We start from the raw sequence: 20,852 nt of genomic DNA, 5'->3' as shown, positions 1-20,852 counted from the left end.
CATTTGATAGAAGATCAGTATAGCCGAGCTCTTGTCTACGTAGGTATATTGTAGGACCTGGATCTTCACGAGTAATTAGGATGGTGTCCAATCACAGTTCTGGAGCGGAACGATCATCGGAGGGTCCGGAGGGTGGCTGTGAAGCACTTTCACCCTTCCAACATTGAAGGTTATTACAAGGTGTAGTACAAAATACATATTCTAAATATCGGAAGCCTCATGAGAGGTATCCTATATATATGTATATATGTATGTAAAAAAAAGAAAACAGCGTCAAGCTGATGTTGGAATTTCAATCACATGGTGAGAAAGATGAAGACAACTAACGTCGCTGAAAAGAAAACAAAAAAAAAAAAAAAAAAAAAAAGGCGAGGGGAAAGAAAAGACCGGAACACCTTGCTCCGAGAAAGAAAACATTCAGACATAAGAGACGTGAAGGAGTGGATATGACAATGCATCCACGGGGTACAAGGTATCCCCGGGAGTAGATAAACACAGGAAAAAGTTTACAGGGAAGACAAAGTAGGAGTGCAACAATATGTAGACAGAATAGAGAGACATCGCAAAATCTCTGGTAACTTTTGCCGGAAAAAAGGGAACACGGCATCTATCTTTTGAATGTCAAGCCCAAGTCAGAGCGATGTCGCTCCGCTGGACGAGGCGTCTCCTCCGGATCAAGGTCGGGGGAAGGGTGAAGAGGTCGTGGCGTAGCTTCAGCGTCTGGGGTGGGACTACAGTCGGCGTCCACACTCGAATCAGCGCCTCGGATCAGCGCGCTGCCGGAGATCTTGACTTCAGGGGTGATTGGCGGGCCAGTGGGATGGGAGAGAGTGCTCTGGGGTAAGTCCCACGGGGGTGTGGTTTGACCCTGACTCAACATAGCTGGACTAGTGGTCGATGTACAACGCTGGGAATGTCCGGAGTAGATCGAGGTATCCTGATGGCCCAGAGATGGCCGGTGATGTTGAGAGGCAGATGCTGCAAACCTTGAAGGGGACGTACGAGGACTGGGTGGTTCTTCGCTTTCCGGTTCCTCGGGAATGCTGAGGGCCTCGAACCGATCATCCAGGCTCGTACTGGCCGGGGAACCTAAAGAGCCATCGCTGTCTTCGTTATTGGCGGACTCCGCGGCTTGGTTCCGAAGAGCTTCCATCTCCTTCTTCAAGAGTTCTTCACTGCCACTGACAACGCTGCCCCGACTATTGGTCCTCATCATCTCAATCCCCAGTTTAGAACCAGGACGGCGATTTCGAGAGGGTGGGCTGCGACGTGTTTGGGAATTGCCAAGCTCTTCGTCTTCATCGTCACCCGATTCGGCGCCCTCATACCGCTTCTGCTCAAGGGATTCCTTTTTGGCACGGATGGCTTCACTTGACCGTTGCCTCCGAGGCGTGAGCCCACCGCTTGTATCCATGGCCGCGGGTGCTGAGGCAGCATGGAGAAGGTGAGGCACAGGTACAGCGTTAGGGCTTGGGCTCCCAGGGTGTTCCGCTGGTTCTTCAGATATCCCCAATCCACCGTGGCCTTGATCCCAAGCATCAGAATTTCGCTTGATGATTACTGGAATCTCCTCGGGCTTGAAAGACTCCATATCTCCGAAGACGCTGCTGCTGAGCGAATCATCGCGGCTGGATCCTCGGTAAGAGCTGGGGGGATTGAGGACAAATCCAGAGGATGCGGAACTGGGGCTATCCTCGTTTGTCACGGCGCTAGACCGAGCCCCAGAGCCCGGAACAGGAACAGGTTGGGAGGGAACGTAGTCCGTTGGAGGAGGTTTCCACATGCACCACTGGGAAAGGGCCTCGGTGAGCTTGGGTAGGGTCGGAGGCTTTTGGATCAGGGCATCGAAGTTGTGATTCTCCGGAAGGTCTTTCAAGTAGCCCGTAACAGCAATTATTGGAGTATGCCTGTTAGCGCTACGCGTCTCCCGCACCATTCGAGCAAAATCAACCCCGTTAACTTGGGGAAGTCGATATTCAGTCATAATTATATCGAACTGAACCTCGCTGAGCGCGTATCTGACAGCTTCCGCGCCATTTGTAACGGTAATAGTCCGACAGCGAAGCTTTTCGAATAGGCGTTCCATGACTAGCCGCGAGACAGGATGATCTTCACAAATGAGCACATCCAATGGCCGGAAAAAGGGCCCTTCTAGGACGTTGATTTGCGATAACCGGCGAGAGCTTTGTCGCCGACGTTGGACCTTCAAAAGTGCTTTAGTGCGTGGATCCTCGTTATCAGAAGACGAAGGTGAGATATCAAAGAGTTGACTCCGGCGCTTGTGATGATGGGGCACGAAGGGTTCTTTCGGGAAGGAGGGAACATCTCCATCCTGAGAGCCAATGGTGTGCGATCGGGTGCGGCTCGCTGGCACGCTGCCATGGCGTTGATTATTCCCCGCCTTGTCCGGGGAATGGGTGGGAATTCGGTTTGGTTTGACAGGAGAGGATGCCACCGAACCCAGTCTAAGATTTGGCATGCGCCCCTGGTCGGCAGAGGAAGGCTGGAATGTCCCACTTGATTGGTAGGATGCTGATGAAGAGCCTGACGTCTTGCGCCGTTCTTGGTTAGTCCCAGTGCTGAACTGGACTAATAGGGGAGAGGATGGCTGCGACGGCCTGCTGGGAGATGAGTTTGTCTGACTCAAGCCTGATGGGGAAGAAGGTCGATTATTGCCTTTGTTTTGTGACAAAGTCCGTTGAAGTGACATGGGCAGTGCGCTGCCTTCCAATGAGGGCTGAGATGAAGTGACGGACGTCTGAGCGGCAGACGATGGATTGGGTTGTCGGTGCTGCGCCTGCAGAGCCTCCTGGCGCATCTTCTGGATTACATCTTTGTTGGCCTTCTCCAGCATTGGAAGATTCTTGAAGTTGAAGCTGCCAAAATCATCGGCCAACGCCGGTTCGCTAAGTCTTCGACTTCGTGAATCCCGAGCATCACGAACGTGAGGAGGAATGTGCAGCGGCATCAGAGGTCGTTTCGATGAATTGACCTGGGAGCGGACCTTGAACAGTGCATCATGAGGCCGGTCGGGGCCAGCGGAAACTGACGGTTGCGGCGAGTTTTCGTCTTCTAACTCTTCTGCAAAAGATTGCAGAGTCGCGCCACGGGCGTCAAAGTACTCTGTGTCCTCCGGGTTCTCAATGTTGGGAACGAATTGTGCTTTATCCTCTAGCAGTGTATCCCAGTTAATGTCAGACAACCAAGGATGGCTACAAATCTCTGCACCGCCATTTGGAAACTTCTCTTCCACATTGGCTCCAATTCTGTCACGAGGGTTGAGAGTCATGAGCTTGTTCATGAGATCCAACGACTCTGGTGAAGTCAATTCTTCTGGGTCGTCGGGCCAATTGATCCTGCGATGGAGAATGTTTTCGAACACCTGATCTGGGGTATCCGCATTGAAAGGTGGGTACCCAAAAATGAACTCGAACATGATGCATCCCAATGACCACCAATCACTGATCTCATCTTGCCCAACGCCGTTGATAGTTTCCGGGGCTAGATAGTCAGGGGTGCCGACAAAACGGCGATCGTGATCTTCAGGATCAAAAAGAGCCATCACGGGAGGCATCATACTCTGCTGGGGAGGGGTATTCTGCGCCATTGGATTGCTGAATGTTGGCTGCAGGGGCTGGAGGCGAGGTGACTCGCCAGCTTCGCTTTGACCCTCCTCTTCAACCATGCTGGTTGAAAACATGCTGGGAGATGACGCATGAGGTTCGTGGGCATTGTCATTGAGCGAGAATGTCCTGAACATTCCATTGAGCCCATCGCTGCCCATGCTATCGCTGCGGTATCCCGAAGCTCGACGAGAGCTTTGCCGACTCAAACCACTCTGGTTGAGGCTGAAGTAAGATGGCTGAATGGCATTGGCTGACACCTCTGGGGTAATCAGTGGAGTAGAGCCGGGTGATGAGCTTGCCTGGAAGTCGAATGAGGCCGATCGAGAAGATGCAATCGATATTGCACGGGGGAATGAATTTTGCTTCAGCAGATCAGGAGCAGGCTCATCAGGGTTCTTCAGCACCCGTTTCTGACGACCGACCAACCCCATGCGTGAAAGTCCAAAGTCAGTGAGCTTCAAATGACCCGTTTGGTCGATAAGAAGGTTATCGGGCTTTAGATCGCGATGCACAATGCCTCGGCTGTGAAGGTGTTCAACTCCAAGCACCACCTCGCCAATGTACTTCTTAGCCCAATCCTCGGGCAGACCTCCAAGAACCTTAACAAGTGATGAACAATCACCTCCGTTGAGATATTCCATCACCAAATAAAGATAATCCTTACTAGAAAATGTCCAATAAAGCTTGGCAACGAAGTCACTCTCCCCTTGCCACATCATAATGGCACGTTCGGCTTTGACGTTGGTGACCTGATTCTTGGCAATCATGTCGGCCTTCTTGAGAACCTTCATCGCATAATACTCGCCAGTGGCCTTCTTTTTCACCAAGTAGACACTGCCGAAAGCACCTTTGCTAATTGGTTTGATTATTTCAAAATCGCGAATGGATAATGGAGCAGGCCGAGGCTGTTGTTGGCTCATCGAAGGCAAGCGTGGAGAGGGTGGTGGCTTCGTAACATCCGAAGATGTTGCCGAGGACTGCCGACGATGGTGGCGGCAGTGATGGAGGGCCAGTTCACTTGCGTATGCAGATGGAGATGCCATTGGGGACGGCAGGCTTTCACCGCCACTAGACATTCGGGGTTTCGGCATGCGCAACGGGGAATGCGGGCCTGAAACTCGAGCGGGAGAAGGCTGCCTTCGAGGAGAACTTGAAAGTCCGGGCAGTACCAGGCTCCGGCGCTTTCGATCGAAGCTCCTCTCGGATGAGGGTGAGTCTGTTCTTACAGCTCCCGGGAAGACAGAAGACGGTAAACTGCTATCGCTACTCTCACCAGCATCAATGTCCGCTAGGGAAAGGCCTAGTCGAGAGGGTTGTGATGTACCCAGAAGTCCTGCAGCACTCTTATGAGATCGCGGGGTAGGACATTCCAATGGGCTGTTAGAACCCGTGGATACTGCTGCTGAGGATGGTCTACGTTCAGATTGTGAGAGCAATGACCGATCTGGTGAATTGCGCATTGACAGAGTCAGCGCAGATGTCGGTCGCCGCGGAGAGGCTGCCGCTGGATACGGCTTTTGTTGCAATTCGTGGCTCATGACTTGTGAGAGGGACTCTTCCTCGGCAATGCTATTCCTATCGCCCAGGGCAACATTGCTGTCGACAGTGCTCTCGGGCGCCACTTCCTCGTCGGATGAGCATGAGGAATCGCTGAGCTGACCAGCAGCTATGCGCTCCGCTTTGCTTAGCGCTGCGCCAATGCATTCCTCGACTAGCACTGTGTATTCTATACGAATTCGTTCGGCGTATTCGACAATCTTGCGATGACGTACAACGGCATCAACTTTTGCCTTGGCAACTTGTTCAGTGTCTGCCGACAAAGCGGCCAGACCCTGTTCTTGTTCCAAGGTGTTAGCGCTGGGGGACTGCCACTGAAGAACCTGGGATATCCGCGATTCAGATTGTGGCGATAACGTCCGGAAGTCTTCTGCGTCTGTCCGGGAAGATTCCTTAATCATCGGCATACTAATCTCTAGCGAAGTGTCGCACAGGTCAAGAACAAGTTCCACGATGCGGGCTAGTGGTCTCCGCACTGTAAATGAGCGGGGACGGTTTGGAATAGCACCAGATGCAGAATGCTCTCGCGACCGAGGCGGGGTGCCGGGCGCTGAATTACTGCTTGAAACCAGACCGGACGACGGAGTAGAGCTGGCAGACGACGGGCCGATGGCTAATCCCTTGTACTCCGCTTGAGGGATGGGCATTGGATTTCCGTCGTTCGCGATGAAAGGTCTGCCTTGCCGGGCCTCTAAAGCATCCAAAACCTTGACAATGACATGCCGATGCTCATTGAGGTTTTCCTGTGCCATTTGAACATCCATCTCCGCCCGATGTTCTTGCAGACACAGATCTGAGTGTTTCTCAAACCACCATGGTGTAATCTGGCGTTCGCAGATGCGACAGAGGACCGGGGTTGGGGCGGGATGCTTGGAAGGGTCGGGTTCTGTCGCGGCAGCCTCAGCCAATTCGGTCAAATAATTTGCCAACACCTCCGCTCCAACACCCAAAGACTCCACCAGCAGGGGGGGCAGATCGATTGTCACTTCTCTTGGCTCGGTAAGCGGTCGTAACATCCACATGGTCTGTATTCAGAAGGTGTCAGCGGTATAAACGGCGGTAGGCGTCGAAACCTTGAGGTACGCACATGGCCAGCTTCATCATCTGTCCGGTCATAGACCATGATTCCCTGTCCCTCCATGTTGAGCACATTGTGGTTATGCTCTTCCTCCTGGGACTTCTCAAACCCGTCTTCCGTCCTTGCCTGATTCTCTGTAGCCGCCGGGGGTGGTTCAGGCGCGTACTTTAGAACAGAATCCGGTCCCATCTGGAGGGCAAAGCGAATGAAACGACTCCGCGAATCATCCTGCCTCATGGATTCGATGGCATCACGGAACACATCCTTGTTGCCCAACAGAATCTCCGATATCATGTGGCCCTCAACTGACTCAGGGGATGAGCCGACCACCTGCCTCCACGATGGGCTGACCCATTTGACGCAACCCTCCAAGTCCATATCCACAATGATGTTCAATGTCTGTTCAGCCGCTTCCTTCAAATCCTCACGTTCCTCTCGCATATTATCGCTCAATGTTCGAACCATCTTCGGATCGATATTCCGAGCCTCCTGCCGCAGCGCTGTAACGGCAGGAGGGGCGAGGAATTGTGGTTTGGGGGAATCATTGCTGGCCATACTGACACGCTCGGGCGACCGAGCGGGATTCGAGGTTCAAGGAGTAGGGGGGGAGACGGTGCGATAGATCAAGTTAAATTGAACAAAACAATAATATTGTTCCAGCCAAGCAGAACCGTCTGCTGGGCAGCGCGGGTGCCCTTAATCGAGGTTATTGATTCATCCGTAGCATCAACTGTCCATAGCGAAGTCGTAAGACTCGGGAACTGATCAATTCAAGAGCTCCAGAGTGATGGCAATCGATCAATCCACCGTTAAATTTGTGTGTTCAGAGGTGTCGATACAACACATAGGCTGAAACACGAAACGTTAGACGGAGGATAACGGAAGCCGTGTGTCTCTGCGGGGAATGGCGCGACAGCGACGCGCTGGATCGACAACGTCAACCCCAGGGGAGGCTGACCCGAGAAAGGGAACGAAACTTGATCAAAATTGAGACCTTAAGGTCACAGAAATGAGTAAAAGCGAAAAGGTCGAGAGAATGTTTTGGGAGGAAGAGTCGTGATGGGGGGGGGGGGAATCGAAGGAGTCGAGGGCGGTGATTGGTGAGCTGTGCGTCTTCCTGCACCACGTACTTCCCACCTCTCTTTTTTTTTCTGTCTTTTTTTTTTTTTTTTCTGTGTTTACCTAGATTCTTTATTTGATATCTTGATCATTCTATGCATACAATATAGTATGTATCTAGGGTTTAACTCTTATACTATATTGATCACTTCTCCGGGGGAGATATCCTATAGAGGGCTCCCATATGTACATACATCCCATGTTTGTAACTCAACGTCATGACATTTAAAGTAAATATGGTGTTAAAACACATATCTATAAGCACTATAGTATTAGATATGGATTTGGTACTTTTGTCTACAAGGATCCCACCCATGTACTATCCATGGATTCACCATAATAGGGAGTTTATTTCCCAGATCCCTTCATGCCAGACGACTATCTTTCGACCAAAAACGGTAAACCAAAAAAGAGAAAAAGAAAATATTCCTCCAACTTCATTGGACGCCACCGGATGTGCTTCCTAATTCCCCATACAATGAGAAGTTGGATTTCCTCTCCAACTGCACCACTTGCATCACTTGAACCACTTGCATATTGTGATATTGTGATATTATGACATTATGATAGTAATATATTCGACTAGGTATGGAATGCTTCCTATATTACACCATTTGTTGCACCGGATGAACACTTGTTCCACAAATGCCTGGGGGGGAGGGAAGAAATCATTGATATAGTCCCTTACTGGTGTGAGATCCATATCAGCCTGAGAGCCAGTAATATGGCATTATATCACCACAATTGGAGATACTCTACATGACTCCAATTCTACAGGATCCCGCTTTTGAGTACAAATTCCGAGTTATACATTTGTAAACATGGGAAAGTCCTCTGTACAGTTTATGCTTTTTACCTTCGTGTATTGTATGTCGTAGAGTTTACTCTGTGCTACAACATACATGCGATTCCGATTATTATTTTTCTAGAGCACCAAGAAAAGGATCTAAAAAAGACATTTCCAAAGGCATCGGAGTGTTATCGGCTCATATGACATATAACATCCCTTATGTCATCTTGAACTTGAACCAGATAAATCAAAGTCCTACCTTGTCAACTACAAATGCACACAGAAAAAAAAAGAGAAAAAAAACCATACCCCAAAACATCCCAATCCCAAGAATAGGCCCGGAATGTTCGGCATTCAAAGTTGCTCCGCCTTTTTTCTTCATCTCGGATCTGCGGGGTAGTCAGCTGGTTGACTTTATCGTTTCTGGGGATGATCTTCCATTGTGATTTTTTTATTTTTTAGTATGAAGACAAGCTTGGACTACCGATATGCATAGTCTATGGAAACCTCCATTTCACTGTGACCTTGGAGCTAACAGTAGATACTCCCCGAGTAAACTTTACTCTTCCCCCTTCCCATGTAGCTTGTACTGATCTGCTTCTTATGGGGTCATGTCTGTCTAGTATGAAACTCTACTAGTCTATGACAAGAGGTAATTACGTACAAGAGCATGTCCACTGCTCAGGCACAGCAAACTTTGGGAGAAAGGGATTTTAGTAAATTGTGGAATATTCCCCCAAGTAACTAAGTGCTAGTTAACATCATTTCCACAATATATATCCGCATTTGACCTTTTTTTTTTCTTTCGTGAAAACACCTCTCCTGGATGAAATATAAATTCGTACTCATTGAGTCTATCCAGCTATAGTTTAGATACAAACAAGCCGTTGGGTGATACTATGTATGGAGAGGACAGTATCTGTGGCAACTGAGAGATTGTGGCCTGAATACTAAGGACTCATTAGTTATGCCTTAGCGCCTGAGGCAGTAAGGCGTGAAAGCTTGCTTTGTAATGTCAGATTGAGTCCACAGGTACATCCATGGCAAACATTCCATCCCAAATAGCTGAAGTCCTCTAATCCTAAGGATACCATAATACTAGAGTCTACTGGACGAAAGTAATTCCATCCGCTTTTGCATATCATTCAGCTATGCCCGCGGCACCGGCAGATGATCCTGCTAGGCGTAAGCGACCGGGTAGAAAGTATACCTCCCGAGCCTGTGAGACATGTCGACAACGACGAGCTAAGGTAAGATGATAGTGTTCCACAATTTATCACCCCAAGTCTGTATTAATATCAAAACAGTGTGATGGCGTTCGACCTTCTTGTTCTCGCTGCCTTGACCGTGGCGTTCAATGCGAGTACTCTACAGCAGAGGACGGGCGGCAGCCAGCGCCCAAGTCTTATGTAGTCATGCTGCGCAATCGAATTGAACTCTTGGAGCGTGTACTGCAAACCCATGGCATTGATCCTGATGCCGCCATCCAACTGCTGACGGAAAATGAACCTGACACCGAATGGGCCCCGGCTTGCTCGAATGTTGATGATTTGTGTACTACGTTTGACGGCGCATTGACGCTTGACGAATCATTAAATTTCGATCAAGATGGTGAAGTACGGTATTTTGGACCGACAAGTGGGCGATTACTGTTTCGATCTTCATCAAAAGGCAAGCTGAAGTAGCTCTTTTCCCGTTGAAAATAGAGGGTTGCTAATAATATCTAGATTCGCCCAACGAAGAGGCATATCAGTCCGATTGCCCTTCCATGCGAACTTGTGAAACACCGCTGAATGGGAGCACAGAGGCGGCAGAAGAAAGCTGGACTCCAGAATACGGGCTTCGATCTCACTTGATCGACCTGTATTTTGAGTGGGAACAGCCATGGCATCAGGTGGTGAACGAGAAACTGTTTCGAGATTCCATGGGAAGCGGCGGGCGATACTTTAGCCCCCTTCTTTTAAATTGCATCCTCGCTTTAGGGTCACGGTACTGTGATCGCATAGAAGTGAGATCAGACCCGAATGATCCAAACACAGCCGGCAAGATATTCCTCGAGAGGGCGGAAAGATTGATTCAAAACGATCTCAGGTGGCCCAAGATCACAACAATCCAGTCATTGGCAATTATGGGCATGGCCTATATCGTGAGTCTTATACCACAGACTTTTACCCGAAAACCCAATCAGACTAACACCTGACAGGCAATGGGGTCTGATGCTGCAGGGTGGCTTCATCAAGGTATGGCTAATCGACTGGCCCTGGATATGGGTTTTAACATGGATCCTTCGGTCCTTTCCGGGACAGTTGCTCTTCCACCCATTGAAATTGAGCTGCGAAGGCAGATCTACTGGGCTCTTTATTGCCACGACAAACTGTCAGCAAGCTACACAGGCAGGGTGTGCACATTACTGGTATGCTGTCCCACGAAGAATATTTTCTTTCCTTTTTTTCTTTTTTTGACGTCACATCATACTCACTTTCATTTTTCGCGCAGGACTCCCAGGGTGTCGTCAACAAACCGTTCCCCTTATGTGCCTCGGATGTCTATTTGCCTTCAGCAACCGGCAATGGGCAATTAAGGGCTGCTTCTCAAAGAGACGTGGTACAGTTGCATAGGGCAATGATTGACCTGTGTCGTATATTCGAGAAAGTTCTCCTTTCATTGTGAGTCTACCATATTATTTCTCACATCTATCTGTCTCACTGACATATATCACCCAAGTTGGTCTCCAAAGCCCCTCCTACAACCCAAACAACGCTTTGCATTTTTTGACTCCTGCGTGCTTGAACTCAAAACATGGTACTACGATCTTGCCCCAGAGCTCAAAGTTGACCGTCCATCTGGTCCCTCCCGATTTCCGCACGCCTATACTTTATGCATGGTATACCATACTGTGTGCATTCTACTTTGCGTGCCCTTTCTGAGCAATCAGTCTGCCAGTCAAGATGTTGGCAACCACACTGACCCACAGGCACAACAGAACAATGATCCGGAGTCTGCCTGTAGACAGAAAATTACGACAATATGCAGCAACTCAGCCCGAGGAATGTGCATTGTGGTCCAGAAATATAGACAGACATTTGGCAGTTTCAAGCTGAGCCCTATAACAGCCACACACTGCGTGCTATCAGCGGCATCGCTCATCATAGAAAAATGCTGCGTTGATTACGCCATGAGATCTGGTACAGGCAACCAGGCTTCACGAGGCCCGTCACCACAAGCAGCTGTGGGGCTCTGCCTTCAGGTTCTGCGGGAACTCTCAACGTCCTGGGATATTGCAAAGCGTATCGGACGGAACCTTGAGAAATTATACTGCGAACGACTGAACTGTGATATTGATCATATGCCCCCTCCCCCTCCATTGGAATGCAATGGCATTTGCACAACTGCATATCAACCAGCAGAGGTGGATCTCTATGTAGGGCCTATGGCCCCGACTGAGCCATCCCAAGGTCTGCCCAACCCAAAAGACTTGCATTTTCAAAATACCCCTTTGGCCCCTCCAGTTCCAAATTCTAATTGGTTTGATGTTCCTGCTTCGAGTAATACTTATCATCACGATAACAACAACGGCGTGATTGGACTTGCGGCAGCCCCTAACCCCAATGAGCTGTTTATCAACAACCTCGGCTTTGCATTCTCGGCCAATTGTCTACCCAGTGATTACAACATGTTTGATACATTGAATCAAATGTATTTAGAAGATATATGGTGATAACTTGAAGAATAATGATTACCCGAATTCCGGCTTTCCCTTGGCATTGGCAAAGGCTTGCATCATATTTGGTGTTTCATACGTAGGAAAAACAGGAATACTCACTTTGATCCATTGGAAATGAGATTGACGTAAATCATTTTTGCCAGCAGGTCTTGAGGTCAATTCCAAGGTTAGCAAGTCACGATAGTTGATTTACATTTGGGAAGGGACATTCCAGGCGCAGTTGAGGAGGAAGGTGTGACAATATCCAATAGAGACCATGCAGGTCCACGGGTAGACTCCCAAACTCCCTACTACTAGAGTTACAAGTACAACATAAAATGTTGAATATGTTGGCTTCATTTCTCTCACTATCTATGCATCCCAAGATGATCTCCTTGTTCCCAGCTGTACCGGATGCACTCAGTGCACTCCTAGGAATTCAACGTCTTCGACGAGACATATCATTGCACGGGCTTAGAGAAGCTTTCGTAGGAGGACTCGGAGGACCTTGTCCTGTTTGGCAATGTGACGACCAAAGAACTTGCTATGTGTCTCGGTGTATGTAGCAAGGGCCTTCTTGCTCTTGAATCGAGTTGGGGCGTGGTCCGTGTTCCAACAATCAAGAAGATCAACAAGGTTGACGTGCACACGCACCAGAGCCTACAACAGTGAGTGGGCGGCATCAAATCATCTGGGGCGGGGACCTTACCTTCTTGCACTGGTTGATGGAAGTGAACGAATTTTTGAGGCCTACCTTGGCACACAGCTCCTGCCATGTTGCCAGGTTGGCTACACGATAGCCAATCAGACGGTCATATTCGTCATTCATGCAGGCATTCCAGTTCTTTTTCCAGGTCTTAGATCCTGGCTTCCAGCCTCGCTGCAGACTGACAAGTCCGAAGGCAACGCTGATAGGAAGCTCTGGGTTGTAGGTGGCGCCAAGCTTTCGCAGATGGTTGTTCGGATGCTGCAGAGCAGCGACTGGGGGACCAGCTGGAGGGGGAATCGCAGGAGGAAGCGGGATAAACATATTGGAAGTCGGTGGTCTAAAGTCGACAACACAGGTTAGCCTTGCTAATTAGTAGGAAGGGGATTTGCCTTTACGTTTGTTGTTAAAATGACGAAAGTGACAGAGATGATAAATTGAGAGAGAGAGAGAGAGAGAGAGAGAGAGAGAGAGAGAGAGAGAGAGAGAGATGAAGATGGGTAGTTACGGGTGGGAAAAGGATGGTAGATGAAGGTGACATGTGAGAAAACAAAGAGGCGAACAAAAGAGACACTGTCATAAGAAAAGGAGATGAAAAATGAAGACGCTCCCACATCACTGGGGAAGAGACATTGAACCCACGTACGGCTATACAGTTACAAGCGCCTACAACAATATTCTATACCATGCAGACACTCAGGCTGACATTTTCAATGATTCAAATTGCCTAATATCTCAGCTATGCTAAAAAAAAAAAGGGAAGAAAAAAGGAAAAGACACCTCCTATACCATCGCTGTGCATGTTTCAAGATCATTGTAGTTCACGCTGGACTGAATGCGTCCCGTGCATCTCTAGGGAGCATGTACCTTAGAAGGGACATGTCACTGTACATCTAGAGTAAATGGCTTTTTCAAAGCAGCTTGCGTAACAGGATTCGGAGGACCTTGTCTTGCTTCGCGATGTGTCGGCCGAAGAACTTCTGGTTGGACTTGGTGTACGCAGCCAGAGCCTCCTTGTTCTTGAATCGGATTGGGAGGTTATCGGAGTCCCACGAATCGAGGACATCAACGATGTTCACGTGGACACGAGCTAGGGCCTAAACTAGTAAGCGAGTGATATTAAATTCGTTCGGAGATTAGCGTCTTACCTTCTTGCACTGGTTGATTGACCTGAAGGAACCCTCAATCCCGACTTTGGCACATAGATGTTGCCAGGTTGCGGGGCTGGTCACCCGGCAGCCAATCAGGCGGTCATACTCGTAATTCATACAAGCATTCCAATTGCGCTTCCAGGTCTTGGAGCCGGGTTTCCAGCCTCGTTGCAGGCCGACGAAACCAAAAGCAATGCTGGTAGGCAGGCCCGGGTCATACTCGGCGCCAAGCCTCTGTAGAAGTTGATTGGGATGCTCCGAAGGAGCCATCGGGACCATCATCGTAGTGGTCGTCTAGGGTTGACAACACCAGTTAGCTTAGTCCATCAATAGAAAGTGTGGAAATTTACCCATAGGTACCTTGGTTAACGATACAGAAGGCAATAGAGGTGAAGATAGGCGTTGGAGGGTAAGAAAGGAGTGGCAGATGAAGCGAAAGAGAGAAAAAAGTGAAGAGAAAGTGAGAAGTCAAGTTCGAGAAAAGTTTTGGATGGGCCGGAGAGCAAACGGAAGGCGTTTGACCATATCTCTGTGTCTGTCTATACTGGAGCCATCTAGCATTATCTTTACCTACATATGTGTGCATGCATATGTACCTAAATATATACTGTAGGTATATACTGTAGATATATATATAGTATTACCTATTGTGTACATATTTACGGTATACCCGTGGACTCGAGTAACCTTGGAGGGGATTGGCACGTGGTACCTTGGGGTTTTATCTCTTTTCAACCTTAACAACCACCTGTAAAAGGTTATCATGGCCCAACAGGGAGCCAAAAGTAATGAATCGCCGAATTCAGAACTTTTGTTCAACGCGCCACCCCGACTACTTCTAGCAACAAATCTTGGACAGATGACAGACTCAGCCATCCTCCAACAATCTCTTAGCCTGAAATCTGTTATTTCGACGACCTCTTCCTTCGGTCGCCTTTTTCAAACTGCGCGTACTCGACCCGACTTGCAACAACTCAATCAAATCGGAGCTAGTCTACAGGGGGCTGTCTTCGAACAGGCCGGGAAGCCTCTGGCTCTGAAAAAAAAAAAAATCCCTGGAAACGAAAAGCTACCATCAAACCTCTATCGTGAGTATACGATCCACCGTGATGTTTCGACCGCATTCGAGCATTACCAGTCTATCAATAGGAAGTCCATGTTCCGAAGGCTTTCAACTTTATCTCTAGGAAAGAAAACGACACGTTCTGGGATGAAATCCTACCAAAAGCTCCCTAGGCGTATCGCATACGTGGCGACCTTGTGATAATGGAACGGATTCTTCCATTACCGAAGTTCGTACGCAAAGCCTTGATCTCGCAGTTTTGCGCTCTCGACAATACTGAAATTGAAACAATCCTCAATCACCCTCAAACAAGCACTGTCTCACCCGGGTTTACCTCAGCAAGAGCAACGGTACCATTGACAACAACACCAACAACAACCTACTGCGAAATTTTCCTCTGTACCTTGAGCCAATGGAGCAGATTGGCATCGAGACTGTCCCGCTTGCAAATGCGATAGGCAAAACCTATGCGACCTTGCACTGGGGCGCCGCTATCAACGGCGGTGATGTGGAGTTTGTGCTTGGCACATCGGCGACGGAGGCCCAGGGAGAAGACTATAGGCCAGAGTTCCAGCACCGGGCCATTAAGCTGTATCTCTTGGATTTTGGACAGTGCGAGGCGGTAGACCTGACGCAGGACTCCGATGTTGTTTATCAAGCTTTCAATGGAGCCATGGTAATAGGAGATAATCAACGTTTTATTCCGCATTACTCGAGGAGCCTGGCACTATTTGCGACATTCCGACAGGGATACATTGAAGCAGGGAATATTATTCTATCAGATAAGAAGCTGAACAACATGTTCAACATAGAGGACTTCATGCAGGAGTATGAGGAGTACGCAGAGGATTTCGTGTAATAGCTTAGTCACGATAGCTGGGGATTTGATAGCTGAACTTGCTATACTCCAATCATCTTTGGTCGCAAGAATTGACTAATGGCCGAGTTGCTAGTCCATTCACAATGAGTACACAGGCTAACAACCATACAGTCGAAGGCTCCCACCTCGCAATATCAACATACAACAGGAAAAATCACCCGAGTCATTGATTTTATATCCACATTCCCTGGGGGCTAGCCAGGGACATTGCCCAGCTTACCATAAACAAGCTCGTCCCCAAAAGCGAGAAAGGGACCGCTTCGGCTATCGGGTACCTACGCCAAGCCACAGATTGCAGAGTAGCAGACCGGTATGTTTGGGGGCGGGATCTCGGAGGACTTCTGGATCCTTCGTGCGCTATATCACCTTGCGTGGGATATATAGGCACCAACCACTGTAGTAAGACCATCTATGTCACCGAAGCTGAAGCCTGAGAAGGTGACTGAGTTTATGCTGCAGAATGGTATAGATATTACATGTTCCTACTTCCTACCAGAGGGCGGTTGCAAAACATATGATCCACCGGTCCCAGGGCGAGCAGTGGATAAACCAGCAAGCTGACACCGATATTCCCACGAGTAATATTGACCCGGGACATCTCAGTGTGGTTTCTGTCTCATCACGATCTGAGCCGTGCGGCGGTAAGGGATATCGCCCAGCCACTAGAACTATGTGGCAACCACATAACGGACCAAACGACGCGGGGGCTATTTTAGCTTTCCTGAATCAAACCGTATAGGTCGAGCCTCATGTATGATTTCGATGCATGTGGTGAGAGGTGTGCAAGACGCGCGTTCTGCCTAACGTCAGAAGATGACCAGGGTGTGAAGCGGCACAAGATTTCCTAGTCTCAAGCTGTGACCTATGAGTATGTTCTTTTTTGCTTACCTCCCTTCTTACCTTGTTTTCTTACGCAAATGTATAATCAATATTATTAAGTTTAATAGTATATGTTATAAGAAGACAGATATTTGGGTCGAGACCGAAGCGACAGGCCGAAAGGGGTGATCCGGGTCTTGGCAAAATGCGGAGAGGCTCAACTTGGAATTGCCCTGAATTTATAGACCATACCGAGTGGATATACCATGTTTATAAGAAAATTCCGGCATTCGAGTTGTCTGCATGACATTTTTTGTATTTTTTGTGACATATTCTTGGCTCAGCTTAGGCCTCTGTTGTTCGACAGACAGAACGCTCGGTGATATGGCGTGCTATGGCGTAGCCGACACTATAGGTTGCGTGCTGTATCTCAGCTGGAATGCGGATCGGGTAATTAAGCATCGGAGAGCTTATAGATTTAAAAGCATGGAGGTGTGCCTCAAGCTTTTTTTCTAAAGATTCTCATTCTGTCTTTCGTCTTCTACATTGTCTGTGTGTACTACGTCGTACAGCATGGGCTTACCAGGAACCAGGCTCGGGGCCTTCCGAGCGTATTTATTTGGATACTTCATCTGTACAGCCGGTTTCTTGTTTGGATATGATACTGGAATTGTTGGTAAGTGAGAAAGAAGTCCCGTTTGGGTAGTGATCATCACTAACAGTCTTGATGGATAGGTGGTATCCTCGAGTTCAAGTCCTACATCAATGATTTTGGCTACAAGGATCAGACAACCGTAAGTGCGGTGATGGTAAGCTTGCAAAATGTAGGCGCATTCATATCAGCCTTGGGCATCTTCTGGGTGTCCGAACGGTGTGGGCGAAAGAAAACAATCCAGGCAGCGATGACCGTGTTCTGTCTCGGTGTGGTGTTGCAGGTGGTTCCGTCACACTCACTTGTTTGTTTCTATATTGGGCGGTTTGTCGCTGGTCTCGGTCTCGGTGCAGGCACTGCGGTCGTCCCAGCATACAACGCTGAAATGGCACCCAAGGAAATTCGCGGCAAGCTCGGGTCAGGGATGCAATGGTTCTTTGCACTAGGTGTGATGCTGAGCTACTGGATTGACTATGCTGTCAAGATCACACTACCTGTGTCTTCAAAGCAGTGGCAGATCCCCGTTGGTCTCCAGATAGTGCCAGCTGGAGTTCTTGCGCTCGGCCTTTTTGGTATGCCCGAAAGTGTACGCTGGTTGGCCAAGAAGGGCCGTTTTGACGAAGCGTGGGAGAGCTTGAAATGGATACGAGCTAGTGAAGGTAAGGAAGGAAATATCCCCCAGAGAACCATAAAGGGGCATAGGACTAACCAGCAATCCATGTAAATAGGCCCTGAAGTGAAGGCAGAGTTCAACGAAATCAGAGTCGGACTCGAGGAAGAGATACGAGCAACCGAGGGCTTTAATAAGCGCGAACTCCTCGAGCCCGCCAACCGCTACAGACTGCTTCTCGCCGTTTTCATGTTCTGCGGTCAGCAATGCACTGGAATGACCGCGCTGGCTTACTTCGGCCCGCAGTTCTTCAAACTGATAGTCGGTAACAACACTAACCAGTCCCTTCTCATCACCGGTCTCTTTGGAGCCGAGAAGTTCATCACTGTTGGCATCTATATCTTGTTCTTCTCCGAGATGTGGGGACGGAAGCCGACCCTTTGGATTTCAGCTCTGTTGATGGCTGGGTGTTTCATTATTGTGACAGTCGTCAAGGAAACCACACCAGAGCCTGATGCAAAAGCAACCCCGGCTGGTATCGGCATGGTGGCCATGATCTTCCTGACGAACTCGATCTACCAATTCAGTTGGGGCCCATTGCCGTGGCCATACACTGCCGAGGTACGTTATACTGCATTCGTCTACCTTCAGTTCAACCACTAATTAGTATTCTAGATCTTTCCAACTCGAATTCGGGAGATTGGAACCTCGGTCGCAGTATCAACGCAATGGCTTTTCAACTTCCTTTTCTCCCTGGTGACTCGCTATATGATGAATTCCTGGGGCAGTTATGTTTTCCTTTTCTATGCAGTCTTAGATATCATCATGGCGATCATTGTCTTTTTCTTTGTCAAAGAGACAAAAGGGAAAAGTCTTGAAGAGATGGAAACTATATTTCACAGTAAGGCTGCATTTGATGTTGATGCTGTCCGGCGCGAAACGCTCGATGCGGACGAAGTTAATGTACATAACAAGTCTGTGGACTACCCTTAGGGGTATATCAGCTCGAGAACAGATTCCAATACCCTAAATCACTAGCAGATTCGAATATTCCAAACACTATGGCCTTTTTGGTAGATAACCTCAGATTGACCAATCAGAGATGTCAGGGTCGCTCTAGTAAAACGGGGCCGCGGATACGAGAAAAAACTGACCACTTTGCACTTCTCCTTTTCTTCTCTCTCTTTTGTGAATGGATGGGAAGGAGAGTGCGGAGAGCAAGATTTATCTAAATTGCTAGTCAATTGAAAAATAATAATGGGTAAGTGGACATCTATGTTGTCCGGTGCAAAGTAATCATGTGGATACATCACTGACAATGGTGTGTAGGCTATTCCGAGGTAGAATTTCCTTGCATTGTACATTGTACGTATAGAATGAATCTAACAGTTTTATAGTTCTACTGCCATTTTTGTGGTGTGAGCTTCAATATCATCTTTCGCCTCGAATCTGGGGAGCTAGACGTGCCTGGTCCTCACGACGGCCAATGCGACGAGACAGACCCAATTAATTCTACGGATGATGATGACACAGCTCAAGATCCTGATTATCAATTCCAAAGGGATTATGAAGAGAATGATCCATATGAATATGACTCTGATTACGAGTCTACCGACGGTATGAGCCTTGACGAAGAGGCGCATGAGAAGGAGGGCAGCGAAGGCAACAGTGGTGATGCAAATACCGATTCTGAACGTCAAATGTATTACAATTGGGTGTTGCAAACTTTTGACCCGAGAAGCGCCACGAGGGGAGATCCCCAACCGCGCGTTGGATATTTTGATAGTCCAATGTCGGGCTACTCAGCTGATGCTATCTCACCCGAAGAGGCGAGAGGGTGTCGCACCGCCCAGTTCCTAGTGCATAAAACTGCACCCAGGGATCAATGGCAAGCTGACCAGCTACATGAGCCCTGGGAGATTGATGGAGATTGGTCTTTATCTGGGATATGTGATGGAACCCCGTCGCGTGATACGGACATCCCGACAGTGTGGCCCGTGCGAAATGGAATAGAAGCCGTAGAGACGGACAATGTGGACATGGGAGTAGGTTTATCTACCAAATGCATTCTTGGGCCATGTCGGAGACACAACCCGAAGCTGACAATTGCAAGGTGCAAGCCACATCACCGGATGATATAGCCATGCCCTTCCATCCATGGTGCTTTGATATCTTCTGCCGACAATCGAAAATCCAGTTTCAGCGCATCAATGTTTCCAGACTGATGACCTGGCGGAATGCCGAGTTTGATTGGGCTGCCTTTGGATCATTTCCTCGAGCCAAAGAGGTTAAAGCCTCACAGGAGCAATGGTGGTCCCATGACCCTGGTACCGAGTATCTGGTTTCCAACCCCCTTTATGTGCCGGGGCTACCGGAAATCCTTCTCTCCGCGGTCAAGGACGAAGGGAAGGGTGCCTCATATGGCCCAGATGATAAGACTAGGTCGTCTCAATCCCCGACGAAGCGCCATTCCCCATCTCACAATAGCCAGGCCGACTTGCTCTCCGTCCTCCCGGCAGAAATTCAGCTTATGATTATCGACTATTTAGGCTCTAGTGATATCACGAGTTTAAGCATTGCCTCTAGGGCATTCGCTGAACTCCCAAACAGTGTGTGGTACAGACTAGTACGCAGAGAAATGCCCTGGTTATGGGAAGCGTGGGATGAATCCGAATGCAAACACCGCCCTTTACTCTGGACAAATATAACAACAGCCGAGATCAAGTCTGTTATCAGAGCACGGAGTACCTATGCCAAGGCCTTGTCTGAAGATGTCTATACGGAGCATGCCGCTGAGAGAGTTGCTGAGTACCGATTTCCTCTATCGGTGATCATGCCAGACCAGGTGAAATTGCCTCGAATGAACACTGAGTGGCGTCGTGTACTTGTACAAATTCAACTGAATTGGGGCAGGCTTAAGGGGTTGCAGAATCGACAGCGGATCTGGGTGGATGTGGAGGAGGTTGTGAGACGTATTCGCAAGTTTGATGTATGATAAAACGGGGATTTTGCACATGTGTTCAGGTGGTCTGCGGTCTGTAGTCTGATATTTTGAACAATGCAGACACTTGTCAATGTTTCCACTGTCGAGGTAGACA

At 48.7% G+C, this 20,852-nt stretch overlaps 6 protein-coding genes across 6 annotated transcripts; 3 read left to right on the top strand and 3 right to left on the bottom strand.

The window, feature by feature from the left end:
* Positions 1–607: 607 nt before the first annotated feature.
* On the bottom strand, positions 608–6,816 carry N7455_009132 (protein kinase RIM15; the record flags this gene model as incomplete). Its single annotated transcript, XM_040958743.2, has 2 exons — positions 608–6,208; positions 6,271–6,816. The coding sequence occupies 2 exons, from the start codon at positions 6,814–6,816 to the stop codon at positions 608–610; spliced, it is 6,147 nt and encodes a 2,048-aa protein (XP_040810762.2).
* A 2,427-nt stretch (positions 6,817–9,243) lies between these two features.
* Positions 9,244–11,888, top strand: N7455_009131 (Zn(II)2Cys6 transcription factor; the record flags this gene model as incomplete). Its single annotated transcript, XM_065606085.1, has 6 exons — positions 9,244–9,420; positions 9,478–9,841; positions 9,898–10,316; positions 10,374–10,583; positions 10,667–10,836; positions 10,895–11,888. Exons 1-6 carry the CDS (start codon positions 9,322–9,324, stop codon positions 11,886–11,888), a joined length of 2,256 nt encoding a protein of 751 aa, XP_065461034.1. The 5' UTR covers positions 9,244–9,321.
* A 459-nt stretch (positions 11,889–12,347) lies between these two features.
* Positions 12,348–12,903, bottom strand: N7455_009130 (uncharacterized protein; the record flags this gene model as incomplete). The annotated part of the gene is made up of 2 exons (XM_040958723.2): positions 12,348–12,533; positions 12,583–12,903. 2 exons carry the CDS (start codon positions 12,901–12,903, stop codon positions 12,348–12,350), a joined length of 507 nt encoding a protein of 168 aa, XP_040810765.2.
* Positions 12,904–13,490: 587 nt separating this feature from the next.
* N7455_009129 (uncharacterized protein) lies at positions 13,491–14,012 on the bottom strand (the record flags this gene model as incomplete). The annotated part of the gene is made up of 2 exons (XM_040958783.2): positions 13,491–13,676; positions 13,728–14,012. 2 exons carry the CDS (start codon positions 14,010–14,012, stop codon positions 13,491–13,493), a joined length of 471 nt encoding a protein of 156 aa, XP_040810791.2.
* Positions 14,013–14,996: 984 nt separating this feature from the next.
* On the top strand, positions 14,997–15,652 carry N7455_009128 (uncharacterized protein; the record flags this gene model as incomplete). Its single annotated transcript, XM_040958812.2, has 2 exons — positions 14,997–15,026; positions 15,107–15,652. 2 exons carry the CDS (start codon positions 14,997–14,999, stop codon positions 15,650–15,652), a joined length of 576 nt encoding a protein of 191 aa, XP_040810847.2.
* A 1,413-nt stretch (positions 15,653–17,065) lies between these two features.
* On the top strand, positions 17,066–20,749 carry N7455_009127 (Major facilitator superfamily domain general substrate transporter; the record flags this gene model as incomplete). The annotated part of the gene is made up of 6 exons (XM_040958751.2): positions 17,066–17,168; positions 17,228–17,803; positions 17,873–18,375; positions 18,430–18,717; positions 19,152–19,799; positions 19,868–20,749. The coding sequence occupies 6 exons, from the start codon at positions 17,066–17,068 to the stop codon at positions 20,747–20,749; spliced, it is 3,000 nt and encodes a 999-aa protein (XP_040810758.2).
* Between the last annotated feature and the right edge of the window lie 103 nt (positions 20,750–20,852).

The sequence above is a fragment of the Penicillium solitum genome, assembly GCF_028829755.1.
Source record: "Penicillium solitum strain IBT 25940 chromosome Unknown utg000005l_segment0_segment0, whole genome shotgun sequence".
NCBI classification, from domain to species: Eukaryota; Fungi; Ascomycota; class Eurotiomycetes; order Eurotiales; family Aspergillaceae; genus Penicillium; species Penicillium solitum.
Note: the sequence above shows the minus strand (reverse complement) of the source record. Positions and strands in the feature narration are given on the sequence as shown.